Source organism: Pelodiscus sinensis, chromosome 3, assembly GCF_052426305.1.
Source record: "Pelodiscus sinensis isolate ZL-2025 chromosome 3, ASM5242630v1, whole genome shotgun sequence".
Taxonomy (NCBI): Eukaryota; Metazoa; Chordata; order Testudines; family Trionychidae; genus Pelodiscus; species Pelodiscus sinensis.
The window spans coordinates 136623678-136639312 of record NC_143054.1 but is presented as its reverse complement, the minus strand read 5'-3'; the positions used below and the strand labels follow the sequence as shown (position 1 = coordinate 136639312).

Below are 15635 nucleotides of genomic sequence, written 5' to 3'. Positions count from 1 at the left end.
AAGCTTATGCTCCTACATTTCAGTTAGTCTATAAGGTGCCACAGGACTCCTCGTCGCTTTTGCAGATTCAGACTAACACGGCTACCCCTCTGATACTTAGCAGTGAAGACACCTTTAGGAATCACCAAATGGAACCAAGGACTCTTGAGTGTAATCAGGTTTATCATTAAATGCTGAAGAGAGGTGCATACGCATGGGTTTCCTCTAAGCCCAGGTGCTCACCATGCCCTGCTTTGCCCCAGGCCCTGCCCCTACCCAACACCTTCTCCTAAGTGCCTCTTCTTGTCCCCTCCTTTGACCTCTCTCCTGAGCATGCCCTGTCACCACCTCTACAGAGGCAGCAGTGCAGGGTGGTCCTCAGGAGTGTGGCTGGCACTCTCTGGAACTACAGAATAGTAGAGTAACCGATAAGAATTCATTAGGTTAATCGGCTATTCAATTAACCAACATTTAACATCCACAGGGATGACGCCATTCTGTCACCCTGCAGGAAATGGGGTTGGTTTTTTTTTTTTACATATAGAGAAAGATAAGAAACTTATTAGACAAACATGGGTCCATATTTGTCATCTGAAGAAGTTGGTTATGCCCACAAAAGCACATAATACTATTTATATATTTTTGTTAGTCTCTGAGGTGCTAAAGGACTGTTGTTGTTTAAATTTTTTTAGTTACAGACAAACACGGCTACCCCTCTGACATTATTAAACCAAGACTATGCTAACACTTATGTCGGCAAAACTTTTGTTACCGAAGGGGTATGAAAAAAGTATAAACTGAGCACATTCAGTCTAGCAACCAGCGAGATACAAAACCAAGGCCATTTTTAGAGTTACTTTTGAGAGAAGACCAACTCTTAAGGGGTTGTTGTCCATATTACTGGAAGATGCCACAATATATAGGACTGGCATGTTATATGTTAATAATAATACAGTACAGTATGTCATTTGCATTCTATAACATCATGTTTATTGGCAGATTTAAGAAAACACCAACAACTTCCTAACGAATAATAGTTGTTAATTATTGCAATCATGCCTCTTTTTCCTTCTACAGTATTCTCACCAACCAAGTATTTTAAACTCTGCTGCTATCCGGAAAGTTGCAGCACACACAGATGTTGCTCAAATGTGGCAAAACGATCTGCGTCCTATGCTGATAGAGAGATATCCAGGATCACCGGGAAGTTATGCTGTGCGTCAGGTGAGACTACATGCTAGACACAATAAGGATACCATCTGTTTTTTGTATTCTGGTAGTGCTCTGATTGTACAAGGCTCTGGCCACCCATGTATGGAGACACATTCATTTTATTCAGTCAGACCTCGACCTTTGGAAAACTGAGAAATGACACCCTGAGAAGACATAATATGAAGACTGACAGGCCCAAAACTTAATCTATGTTCAATTCTATTCCCTAATTTTGTATAGCTCCAGCAAATCTTACATACAAAAGAAAATCAGATGTTAAACATATATTTCAGTGAAAAAGAACATTCCATGTGTCCTAAAATTAGGCTAGCTGGATGTCTTTGTCCTTACACAACATGCCATGTTTGCACAATTGTCCTTGGAACTTCACACGAGCCAAATGTCTTCCTGAAGAAGTCTTGCTGGTTTTGAAGAGGAAGGGCTTAGAGATTTGCCCCAAGATCTAGCGCTAGTGGTACTTACTATAGCTTGTAAAAAGAGGCCACTGTGTTTTCAAAGTGTACGTGGGACCAGGACTGAGAACTTCCTTCACTGTCCTTCCAAACTATTCACTGTACCACCTGGGGCTAGTCGCTTTTTTTTCTGGTTTCAAAGGCCATATCTGTAATGTGGGGATATCAGTTCTTTTCTCAAAGGAGCAACATGAGGGTTAGTGCATTAATGCTTGGAAGCCCTTGAAGAAAGGAGCTTTGAAGTAGAACAATGGGTGAAATTCAACCCCAGTATAACTCCAAAACTTCAGGGCAGTTGCATGTGCTAAAACCAGGCCTAGTCTCGATCACTCTATTAGAAAAGTCCTGGGGAACTTTAGGAAAAGAATGAAACCATAATAAAGTTATAGAGAAATCTCTCTAAAAGCCTCTGGACTTTAAAGGGACTCTGTCATCAGTTTAATCAGTTTCTAAAAAATGAGTTACAAGCTGCTGCTCAGAGCTGCTTTCTGCATCAGTTGGACTATGTTCTGGAGATGTCATCTGAAGGTGGCAGGAGGGTTAAAGAGAAAGACTCAACTTTCATACTCAGTGCCATGGCTGGCAAGATATTGTAACACATTAATGAGGGAGATTCAGTCTTAGCTAGGTGACGTTTTTATTACAATGGCCTTACTAATGGCCTTATTTAATGAAACTACTGTACTATTATATTTTCTATCTTCTTAAAATGAGCAATAAGAAGTTATATAGCACCAAGCTGAGCATGGGACCTTGACTCCTGCACTTTCTGCTAACATGTTATGTAGAAAATGCCACTGACTCCCACTTTTTATTTCTTGTTGCTACATTTATGTAAACAGAGTAATCTAAGGGCCAGTTTGTAGCTAGTCACAGAGAGGTAGCCATTAGTCAGTCTGTAACTGAAAAAAAACTTCAACTACGAATTGTCCTGCAGCACCTTAGAGACTAACAAAAAATGTAGATACTATCATGGGCTTTCATGGGCATAACCCACTTCAGATTAATGGAGCAAGGGGTCCAGAGTTACAAATAAATAGCAAAAAAGGATGGAGGGAAAGAGAAGGGGAAAAAAATCTTGTCAATTAGAGTGTGTCAAAGTCAGACAGGACTCACAGATTTGGCAGACTGCTCTGTTTATTTCAGCAAAGCTTTGCTAAAATGCATGGAGAAAATGTGAGTACCCTACAAAGTTCAAACCCCTTGATTTTATACAGTCAAAAGGAAGCCAAAATTAACAGGATTAAAAGGGGGGCAAAACTTCACATAATTAGTGTGAGGCTACTCAAGTACTCTTCATTTCAATATTAAGCACACAGCAATCTCCTGGCTATATCTCCCTGATTATCTGGAATTGTTTCCTAACACTTAATGTTTCTTTTCCTGTTAAACTCAGGCCCAAATTGGCTAGCACCTTGATCTGCATACCTACAATCAACATTAACATACTTTTCTTCTTCCTCTTAAAAAGACAAACAGAATTCCTTCAACTTATTCCATTATTACAGCACAATTCATCTTTTTCTTACAGTATAATTCTTTCTACTTTCACAAGTGTCTGTGCTAAATGTGGCTAATAGAGTGGGCTAGAAGTGCCCGATACTTTTGATGTCATTAGGGTGTTGAATGTAGCAGCCTATCCAGTTCATGTCTTTGTTCAAACCTTGATTAAAGGTGTCAAATTTACACACGAAGGCAATTTCTGTAGCTTCTATTTCCAGCTGGTTTTTTAAATTGCTTTGTAATAGTATAGTCACTTTTAGATGGATTAATAAGTGCTCAGGCAGGTTAAAATGTTCCCCAACAGGTTTCTGTGTGTTACCATTTTGAATATCTGATTTGTGTCCATTAATCCTTTGTCACAGAGACTGTCCAGTTTGGCAGAGGGGCATTGCTGGCACCTAATGACACATCACATTAGTGGATATACAGTTTATGAGCCTTTGATGTGGTGGCTTATGTGGTTAGGTCATGTGATGTCACTCGTCTGGACAGAGTTGGCGCCAGAGTTGATTACAGGTGGGGTCCTGGGTGAGTATGACTGAAGTATGCTGCATGGTTGCTGGAAATAATTTGTTTCAAGTTAGGGTGTTGTCTGTAGGCGAGGACCAGAATGTCCCCCAAGGCCTCTGAGTGGTGTCATCAGGGATAGCTAGTAATCCATCATCATGTGGAAGGTTGGTGTAAAGAGCTTCTCTTTCGAGAGGTCCCCGTGGGTGCTGGTGTGTCCTCACGCCAGCGACTGGAGATCTTTTTAGCTGTTTCCACCACGCCACGCATGCGCCAGTGTGCCCCCCTGTGTCATTGGAATCTGTTAGGCAAGCACGCAGCACAGCTCCTCAGTTCCTTCTTTACCGTCCTCGACAATAGACGGAGCTTCTTCTCCTCTTCATCTTTGTTTAAAAAATAGATTGAAACTCTGGTTAATTCCCATAGTTACCTTATATTCCATTTTTTCCTTACCCTAACCTACCGTAGGCTAAAGTTAGAACAAAAAAAAAATTCTCTCTCTCGTTGTGGCTTGCTGTTTGTTTCCCGCGCCTCATGCCGGGTTCTCCCGGCTTTAAAAGGTGCCAGACATGCCGGGATGCCATGCCCGTGTCTGATGGACATGCCGAATGCATTAAGTGCCTTGGTGAATCCCACCAGACTCAGAAGTGCCAGCACTGCTCGAAATTAACCTCCAGAGCACAGAGGGACCAGGCTAATAGGCTGAAAACAATTCTTTACGAAAAGTCTCGCCAACCTCCATCTGACAACCCACCAGCGGCTCCAGAAATGGCCTCTCTGACTAAGGGTACGGACAAATCATGTCCCTCTGCCCCATCTACCCCGGCAGCATCAAGAATGGCTCGTTCCCCGACCTGCTCACTACCCTCAGCATCCTCAGCCTCATGGGTTAGCACCGCGGACAAGCCGGGCACGTCTGGTACGGCTTCGGCCAAAATGCCGGCAATGCACAAGCGAGTGCACTCTGAGCCGAGACAGAAAGCATCGGCACCACCAGTGGCATCGACCTCCTCCTCAGCACTGGCTGGCCATAAAGAACGCTCGGTACTGAAACAACCACGGCACCAGATGCCGGCACCGACTGTGGAGAAACCCCGCACCGACATGCTGCCCCCATGCCGCTCGGCACCACCATCGACACTGAGCAACTCCCGCGCCTCGGCACCGAGCCACCATGATGCGCACTATCATTCCGCTGGCACTGACTTCACCAACTTCTTCGGTGCACTCAGTTCATTCAGGCAGATCATCCCACATCTCACGGTCTCCAAGCAATGCAGGCACAGAACCTAGGAGCAGATTCTCCACCCAACATTCCAGTCCTGTCCACAAACCTCCTTTCTGGTAGCCTCCGGTCACACAATATGCATACCCATCTCTGCCACCACTATGGTATGCTCAACAATATAGCTACCCACCACCGACATACGCTATTCAATGGCAGCCATGTAAGCTAAGACCAAAGCGAAGTCATCATCATCCTCCTTCAACAACTTCCAGGACACCGGCTTCGCTACCTCTTACTACGTTCCTGACAGAGCCAAATTCCCCAAGCTGCTCTGAGACACAAGATTCTCTCTCAGAGGGCGAAGACAGATCCCCGCTACATAACTCCTCCTCCTCTCCTGATGAGGCTGTCACACCAGAAGCCCCACCATCTGGTGATGACTCTAGGAAATTTCATGATCTTTTTAAAAGGGTGGCACTAGCACAGGAACAGGACTTACAGGAGGCACAAGTTAAACAATATAAACTCCTACACACACTGGAATCATCTACTACTTCTCGACTGGCAATCCCTATGGATGAGGCCATTATGGACCCAGCCAAGAATATTTGGCAGACTCCCGCGTCTATTCCCCCCCACCAACAAGAAGGCTGACTGCAAGTACTTTATTGCAGCAAAGAATGCAGATTTCCTTTTCACCCATCCACCAATTAACTCCCTAGTGGTGGATTCAGTTGGTCACAAAGGAAGACAACCTAACCTAAAGACGACACCACAGGATAGAGATCACAAGAGAATAGACGTTATGGGCCATAAGGTCTATTCCTCAGCTACCTTGCTCCTTCGAGCAGCAAATTACACGGCAATGCTTGCGGATTATGATCACGCAAATTATTCTAAACTCCAGGACTTGGCACAACCCTTACTTGAACATAAACAGTCAACACTCCTCAATATAATGCATGAAGGTCATGCAGTCTCACGTACTGCCTTGCAATCCGCAATGTATGTAGCAGATACCGCAGCCTGTGTTACCGCATCAGCTATGGTATTATGCAGAATATCATGGCTACAGGCTTCCGGAGTCACCAGAGATTTACAGCAAAAGGTTGAAGACTTGCCTTTTGATAAAAATAACCTCTTTGCTGCCAAGACAGACGAGGTGTTGCATTTTATGAAAGACTCACAGACGACACTCAGGACATTGGGGATGTACACCTCCCCACGAAGAGAACAAGATTTGCGACTTACCAGAGATCTAGGGAGCCCTTCCATCAGCAGCCTCGGTATGATTTCAGGCAAAGACAGAGACACAACGTCGTAGACCACAACGACAGTAACAGCAACACTCAGCAACGACCCACCCACCTGCAACGAGACAACAAATTTGAAAGATATGTCGAGAGCCGGATACCCACTCCAGTAACACACATGCCCGAGCCTCCTCAATTCCATCACCTGCTCCGGGTTTTTTACCATTAATGGACTCAAATAACATCAGACAGATCCAACTGATCCAACAGGGTTATGCAATCCCTTTTACCTCTATGCCCCCCACCTATTCCCCTACCCTGTCCCTTTTCAGAGACCCATCTCACGAAACCCTCTTCCATCGGGAGGTTTCACAACTACTACAACTGGGGGCTGTGGAACAAGTTCCAATGGAATTCCATGGTCGGGGTTTCTATTCAACTTACTTCCTAACGCAGAAGAAGAATGGAGGGTGGAGCCCCATATTAGACTTGAGGAGACTCAACAAGTACATTGCTTACCACCCTTTCAAAATGGTTACTTTAGCATCCATCATCTCTGCTCTAGATCAAGAAGATTGGCTTTCGGCTCTCGACCTTCAAGATGCCTACTTTCACATCATGTTTTCTACGATTCAAAGTGGGCACCCAACACTACCAGTACAGAGTGCTCCTGTTTGGCCTTTCAACCACCCCCAGAGTTTTTTCCAAAACCCTGGCAGTCGTAATGGCCTCGCTACGTCGTCAAGGAGTCATCATTTTTCCATACCTGGACGACTGCCTGATAAAAGGATCATCCTTCCGCAAGACCCAGGACATGATCGATATTACCATAACCTCCCTCACCAATCTCGGCTTCCACATAAATCTCTCAAAGTCCACATTACATCCAACACAGAAGTTGGAGTTCATAGGTGCACTCATCGATACCGTGGCAGCAAGGGTCACTCTACCCGTTCACAGAATCAACACAATGCGCGGTCTTATCAGGAGTGCACAATTAGCTCCTACCATGACAGTACGTGACTGTCTCAAGATTCTAGGGCATATGGCTTCCACAACATATGTGGTCAAGGTCGCCAGACTTCATATGAGAGGCCTTCAGTCATGGTTAGCCATGACTTACAAGCCCTCCAGAGATTCTCTCTCCAAACGACTAACTATATCACCTCGCATTCTAAACTCGCTGCAATGGTGGACAAACCTACAAAATATGTTAGAATGCGTACCGTTCCATCGACCTTCTCCCACACTCACTATTGTGACAGATGCGTCACTCATGGGTTGGGGAGCTCACCTAGGCACCATCACAGTTCAAGGCAAATGGTCCTTTATGGAACAAACCTTACATATCAACCTTCTCGAGTTGCGAGCGGTCAGGTATGCATGCCAACATTTCCAATCCTACATAACTCACAAGTCCATTTCCATAATGACAGACAATACCACCTGCATGTACTATATCAACCAACAGGGAGGGGCACGATCCCACTCCCTTTGCACGGAAGCCATCAGATTCTGGAATTGGTGCCTTACACACCATGTTACCCCCATAGCTTCATACCTAATTGGAGTGCTCAATGTCACGGCAGATGCCCTAAGCCGCACGTTCCATGATCAACACAAGTGGGAGATGATCAGGAACGCACTTGCACCAGTTTTTCGTCAGTGGGGGCAACAGGATATAGACCTCTTTGCCACAAAAGGAAACAGAAAATGCCACCTCTACTGTTCAAGAGCAGCTCTAGGGAAGCACTCCCTCGGCGATGCCTTTTCGATCACATGGCATGGTCCCCTTCTCTACACCTTTCCGCCCTTTCCTTTCCTGTACAAGGTGCTCAACAAGATCAGAATAGATCATGCTCAAGCCATACTTGTGGCACCAGCATGGCCCAGACAGACGTGGTATCCTTACCTCTGCAAGATGACGCTAGCAGACCCGTACACCTTCCTATTGCAGAACTACGGGAAGGATCTTCACCCAGAACTCCACAAGCTACATCTTCATGCTTGGCTCCTTCATGGCTCCAGGATGCCAAAGATGCCTGGTCTGAACCAGTGAAACATATCCTGATCAATAGGAGGAGACAGTCCACTAGGAGTACGTATCTCTACAAATGGAACAGATTTGTGCATTGGTTCAAGAGTTCCCACATAACATCCCCTGAGCACGCCCCCCTCCCCACCCTATTGGACTACTTGTTACACCTGAAACAGTCAGGCCTAGCTCTTACTACTATCAAAGTACATGCAGCCGCCATTGCAGCATTTCATTGTACAGGTCAAGGGGTCACATTTCATTCTACAGGTCAAGGGGTCGCATTTCTCGCTGATCCAATGATGAAAAGATTCCTTAAGGGGCTACAGAATACCTTCTCGCCAGTCCGACCACTACTTCCTATCTGGGACCTCAACCACGTTCTCAAGAGTCTGACAAAGCCACCTTTTGAACCACTGGCAACCTGCACCTGGTCTCATTTATCGATGAAAGTCTCATTCCTCGTGGCGATCACTCACCCTTCTACTGGAGGTTAACTCACCTCACTGATGGCTGATCCCCCTTATACAGTATTCACTAAAGATAGGGTGATACTTCGACCACACCCTAAATTCCTCCCCAAAGTCCTTTCGTCCTTTCATGTCAATGGACCTATATACTTACCTGCATTTTTTTCAAAGCCTCATGCCAATCCAGTTCAAGTGGTTTGGCACACTCTGGATGTCGCAGGGCGCTTGCTTTTTATCTTGACCGCACCAAACCATGGCGACATTCCCTGCGACTATTTTTGTCCTATGCGGAACGGTCCAAAGGACAAGCGGTCTCGTCACAGAGGATTTCTAAATGGATCTCTTTGTGCATCCGAACACGTTATGTACTTTACAACAAAGACTTACCTGAAACACTTACAGCACATTCCACCAGGGCGATGTCCTCCACTACCACCTTCCTCAGCATCGTCCCTCTACAGGATCTCTCTAACGATGCAACCTGGTCCTCGAACCATTCTTTTGCACAACATTATGCTCTCTCTTCCTCAATTGCATCTTCCATGGCAGTAGGACAGGCAGTATTGTCCACAGTGACTAACACAGGGCTCCAAACCCACCTCCTCGGGTCAACAACTGCTGCGTTGTCACCCAGAGTGGAGCACCCATGGGGACCTCTAAGGAGAAGAAAGTTACTCACCTTGTGCAGTAACGGTGCTTCTTCGAGATGTGTCCCCGTGGGTGCTCCACTACCCTCCCTCCTTCCCCGACTCAGAGCCCTTGGTTCTGATGGGGTACAGAAGGAATAGAGGAGCCGCGCCGCGCACGCACGCCTAACAGATTCCAACAACACGGGGGATGCTCTGGCGCATGCGCGGCACGGTGGAAACAGCTAGAAAGATCTCCGGTCACCGGCGTGAGGACGCACCAGCACCCAGAGTGGAGCACCCGCGGGGACACCTCTCGAAGAAGCACCATGAGTAACTCTTTCTTCTACATCCCTGGTGGCCAGGATGGTATTTTCAGGGAGATTACTGATGTTCAGTAGTTTCCTCAGGAAGTCAGTGGTGTCTCAAAGTTAGCTAGAAGTACTGGTAGCATAGGGTTAGAGGAGAGAGTCAACATAATCAGATAATTCAGTTGTAAGCATGCCAATGCCTGAGATGATGGAACATCCAGGATTTCCACGTTTGTGGATCTTGGGTAGCAGATAGAAAATAGCTGGTTGGGGATCTAGGTGTGTATTTGTATAGATTTGTTCCTGAGTAGTAGCAGGGAGTTTCATGTGTAGTTGTTTTAGGGTTTGTTTGGAGGTTTTTTGGTATTCTTTAGTAGGTTAGTTCTGTATAAGTGCACACACAAGGGGAAAAGGCACAAGCTACCCTTTCACCCCTTTTAAGGACCAGCCCAACTTTAACCTGTGTGCTACAACAAAAGGAAAAATTATGTAGCACTTTAAAGACTAACAAGATGGTTTAATAGGTCATGAGCTTTTGTGTGCCAGAACCACTTCCTCATATCATTCCTTGTGCTACCTGATTGCAAGGATTAGGAGTCTTCTGCTGCTGGAGCTACTAAACACTCTACAGAGGGTGAAGAGGGTTCAAAGGTGGATTGTTTCCACACCAACTAGCAGAGTTGACTCTGCATTTCAGGGGTAAACAAACATCTGTTACATGGTCTTGGGGTGTGTGTGACTGAGTCAGCCAGAACACCCCATGGGATTCTCACCAGCGTGGAACCACTCTGTGCTCCTAACCAGCCATACAGGCTGTGACTTAACAGTACCAACACATAACCCTTTGTGTCCAATAACTGAACTTGCCAATCTGTAATTGGTGGAGTGGAAAAATGAAGTTTGACTGTCACTGGTATCCATAGTATCCAGCTCTGAGGGCTCCTAGGTGATTTACTGGCTGTCAGCCAAATGAAAGGAAAAAATAACAGAGCAGAATCCGAGACATGGTAACCATATGGCATTCTCAAGTGTGTTTGGGGGGGGGGGGGGGAAGAGAAGGGGAGGCTTTTTTGCTGCTATTGGTAATATCAATGTATGAAAAAGAGCCCTATGCAACATAGAAGTATTCTCCTTTGTCAGCATGTAGTGGAGAGTTTTGGTAAAACAGAACAGAACAGCAGAGATGTCTGTCAAACACATTCTGTGGAAAGCTCTAAATTCTACTTTAATTCAGTCAGTGGGCTGAGATGTTGTCAGCTGATGGTCAGGGGAGTGCATGTGTGTGTGTTACACCTGAGTCTTCAACTGCTGAGACACAAGGCCCCGTTGCAGTGGGCAGTCTAAGTGAGACTGACGGGCGCCCCGAGGAGTTTAACGTCCATGTCTTTACCGTTAGGGCAGCCAACAGGCCGACAGATGCCCCAGAGTTTACAGGGAGAGCCTATTACACCTCAGATTTTGACTGCTAGGATACACGATCCCTTCGCAGCAGGCAGCCGGGGGAGGCTGAGAGATGCCCCAACGGATCTGTCCCCTGGAAGCGACACGATCCAACACTCAAGCTCTCCCTATATCTGTCCCTTATGACCGGCTGGAGTTCTTTTTAAAATGGTGCTTGGTTCAGTTACAGCAACTGAAGGAGTCAGGTCACAGCTTAAACAGTTACCATTTTATTGTTACAGGGTAAACTTAGCTGTTAAATGCTACTACTGTGTTACAGATAACACAGCCACTACAAAGGACAGTGGTCCCAGGAAGAGGCGGAGGGGCTGGGTGGCAGCGGGTGGCTGGCTCGTGCCGTGCCAGGTGCAGGGTCTGCTGGCTGGGTGCTGGCAGGCTTGCACCTGGCACGGTCACCGTAGCCAGACCGTGGCCCTTTAAGGGCTCCGGGGCCGAGAGGGGGGCAGACGAGTTTCCCTGGTTATGCCCAGAGTGGCCACCAGGTCAAGCTGGGAAGGGTTAGCCTCCCACTAGTTCGAATTAAGTGGCTACACAGCCCTTAATTTGAACTACTTAATTCGAACTAAGCGTTAGTTCTCGTAGATTGAGGTTTACCTAGTTCGAATTAAGAGCTCTGCTAGTTCAAATTAAGTTCAAACTAGCAGTTTGCCTGTGTAGCGCATATGAAAGTTAATTCGAACTAACAGCTGTTAGTGCAAATTAACTTTGTAGTGTAGACATATCCTTATTCACCTTAATAGGAGCTGGCTGTGGCTCTTAACTGTCTGCTAGTTTACCCCCCTTATAGAGACTTTTTTTTCACTATTTATTTAAATAGAGAGAAAAATGTCCTTAGGAGAATAACTCAAGAGACCAATACTAATAAGTTGTTTAACAGAGATGGTCTTCTCAAATAAAGAGAAGGACCTTGGAGTCCTGGTTGATCACAGAATGACTATGAGCCGCCATTGTGACATGACTGTGAAAAAGGCTAATACGATCTTGGGATGTATTAGGCGAGGTATTTCCAGTAGGGATAAGGAGGTGTTAGAGCCATTGTACAAGGCATTGGTGAGACCCCATTTGGAATACTGTGTGCAGTTCTGGTCTCCCATGTTTAAGAAGGATGAATTCAAACTGGAACAGGTACAAAGAAGGGCCACTAAGATGATCCGAGGAATGGAAAACCTGTCTTATGAAAGGAGACTCAAGGAGCTTGGCTTGTTTACCTTAACCAAAAGAAGGCTGAGGGGGGACATGATTGCACTTTTTAAATATATTAGAGGGATAAATACCAGGGAGGGAGAGGAATTATTTAAGCTTAATACCAATGTGGACACAAGAACAAATGGATATAAGCTGGCTAGTAGGAGTGAGGTTCTGGAACGGCCTTCCAAGGGAAGTAGTGGGGGCAAAAGATCTATCTGGTTTCAAGATTAAACTAGATGGGTTTATGAAGGGGATGGTTTGAGGAGATAACATGATCTTGGTAACTAATTGACCATTCATTATCAGTGGGAATAGGTCAATGGAGGGATGATAGGAGTTACTATAGAGAACTTTCTGGGTGATGAGTCTTGCCTACATGCTCAGGGTTTAGCTGATCGCCATATTTGGGGTCGGGAAGGAATTTTCCTCCAGGGTAGATTGGCAGAGGCCCTGGAGGTTTTTCGCCTTCCTCTGTAGCATGGGGTACAGATCACAGCTAGAGGATTCTCTACATCTTGGGGTCTTCAAAGTATTTGAAGGCTTCAATATCTGAGATATAGGTGAGAGGATTATTCTGGGAGGGGTGGGTGAGATTCTGTGGCCTGCACTGTGCAGGGGGTCAGACTAGATGATCATAATGGTCCCTTCTGACCTTAAAGTCTATGAGTCTATGATGCATAACTTTCTGTTCTGAATCCATTTGGGGATATTTTAGAGTCATCTCTCAAAGGAAGGAAGTTGGCTATTATGAGTCTATTGTACACGTTCCATTATCTTCATTGTTGTCCTCACACTGAATTATATTTTGCATGATTCCATTTTTAAGTTAGTTCTTCTCCAGTGTGTCCCATTCTTTAATTTATAGTGAAGAGACTATTTAGTTGTTTCCTATTGAACTTGTGAGCCTTACTCAAATAACTTGCTATTTGTAAGGCACATTTCTTGTGGGAAGCAAACAACATTCCTATTGTTACTGCAGAGGTGCCTAAAGGCTGCAATCAGTGATCATTATGCTAGATTCTTTACAAATCTATAGTAAAAGGTAATCCCTGTCCCAAAGATTTTAGAATCTTTGCATGTAATAAGAGACAACTAGAGGAGAGGCCAAGCAAATGGAGAGACAGTGGAGAAGATAGCAGTGAAACAATGATGGTCATGACCACAAGAAATCAGACCATTACCTGCCTGGCCACTGAAAATGCTTATTATAAATACAATATCCCTTGCAGAAAAATTAAAGAGCTGATACTGTAAACTAGCTACTGATCTAGTTTGTTTGCAAACATCTGTTTAAAGTGGAATAATATTAATATTAATGTATTTTCTGTTTCCAATTCCAGCATATCAAGCATCGTATTCAAAGGTTGCAGGCTGGCTGGGTAGTTAAGGAAGATACATTTCAGGCATACACACCCTATGGATACCGAACATTCTCAAATATCATCAGCACCCTCAATCCCTTTGCCAAACGCCATCTGGTACTTGCTTGCCACTATGACTCAAAATACTTCAGTCCACAGTGGGATGGCACAGTGTTTGTGGGAGCCACTGACTCAGCTGTGCCCTGTGCTATGTTACTGGAGCTGATACGTGCCCTGGACAGCCAGCTTCAGTCAATGACGGTACATGTTTTTCCTCTATTGCATGCTTCTGAGATAGCTGAATCTTATATGGCTTCTATATGTCTCTCTCTCTCTCTATAAGCACAGGCCTGATCCTCCTCCTACTGATTTTAATGGGAACTGAACTGGGACCCAGGTATATTACTGCAGAAGAACTTAACGACATCATAAAAAATGAGGAAGCATTGATAGATGCACAATGGTATTAGAGTGGTTTGAGTAGTTCCATTGCATGCAATGGAAATGATACATTTATACTTAGTTGAAGACTGGAGAATTTTAAAAAAGATTTCTAACCATAGGGTATTCAGAACCATGATTTTTAAAAAGTAACCTAACACAGCCAACTGTCTGCATGTAGGATAACCATGGACTGAATTAAAAATGGAATTTAGACCTTTTCCTGGAATAGGTTTGATACTCCTATTGTTCTATTGTGTTTTATTATGAAAAATAATAGCTGTAGCCTATGCTTAGTAACAACTTACTTTCCTGGGTAATAAGGTATTTCTCATTCAATGAATTAGCTTTACAGCATTTGTCCAGTCCAGAAAACTAGGATACACCTTTCATGAAATATCCATTAACCAGGAGAAACTCTGCCAGTGGGGATAACAACTTGAGCTTTTTCTTCGTTTCTTACATAATGACAGACTACTCTTTCTTATCCCTGGGAGACTCTTATTCAGAGACATTTTGGGGTGTTTCTTGGTAAATCCTCAAGCATGCACTTGAACTCACTAAACAGTAAACACTAGGTGGGCTCCAGGGACATCATGGCTCTCAGTGTTGAGTTAGCCCTGAGAGCTGCCTTGCTTCAGATAAGTTTCACTTCAACAGTTTTGAAACTCAGTATCCTGCAGAACTAAAATTACTTCCTGTACAAACTTCACCCAATAACCATGACAATCAGCTAGTTCTTAACTTTCAGCAGAGCCTGCACACAGCCCCTGTCAGTGAAATATTGTGTGGTAATCGGTGTCCACCCACAGCAAAGGGAGGACGGGGTCAAAATCCCAAAGAGTAAGCAACTGAATCAGTTGGTTGTGTACAGTTGTATTGGGTATAAAAATGTGTCAAATAAGGTTTTTTTATGAAAGCTTATAATGTTCTGAATTTGATGGCCTTTATATACATAGACTATGCTGTAAGTTTGTATATGTATAGAGCTGTGCTCTCATGATTTGTTCTGCAACATTTAGCTCCACCTCACAGCAAGGCAATGAAGCAATCGCGCAGGAAGGGATTGCTTCCCCAATCCTATGAGATTAACTGCAAGCACCAAGCATTATACATTCCAGGAAAAGACAAACTTTGAGCCATTAGGATTAGTGGGACAACATTAAAACAGCCTATCTAAAATGTCCCCATTCTAAATAATCATAAATTGGCATGCCAGGATAGTGGCATAGATTTAAAGCATCCAAAGTTACAAAACAGGTGGTGACAGAACCCTCTGCTGGTCTGGGTGACTCCCAAAAGGGCAGATTAAGGGTCAGAGTAAGGTTCTATAGTTGGCTGCGTGTCATCCCGCAGGAAAAGAGTCATTATTTTAAATGATTGTATGTGCCTTGTTCCTCATTGTTTTCATGAGAATCAGTACACACAAACATGAGAAAACCCACGGCTCATTTATGAATCTGCTTTCTCATATCAAGGATTAGTGCAAATGCTAGTCTCAGATGACATTAAATATTTCGAGCATCTGGTTCTGTAGACCTCTCTCAAGTTATTGCATTCATCCTCATGTGTGTCAGACATGCAACA

General features: G+C 44.6%; 1 protein-coding gene across 3 annotated transcripts in view; it reads left to right on the top strand.

Moving 5' to 3' along the window:
* The window catches only part of QPCT (glutaminyl-peptide cyclotransferase), a 39633-nt gene that overhangs the window by 17954 nt on the left and 6044 nt on the right, over positions 1–15635 (top strand). For all 3 annotated transcript variants that reach the window (XM_025190819.3, XM_025190820.3, XM_006135221.5), the window contains exons 2-3: positions 1057–1203; positions 13587–13868. In XM_025190819.3, the coding sequence (XP_025046604.2) occupies positions 1129–1203; positions 13587–13868 (357 nt within the window). In that variant the 5' untranslated portion in view covers positions 1057–1128. The remainder of the gene's footprint in view (positions 1–1056; positions 1204–13586; positions 13869–15635) is intronic.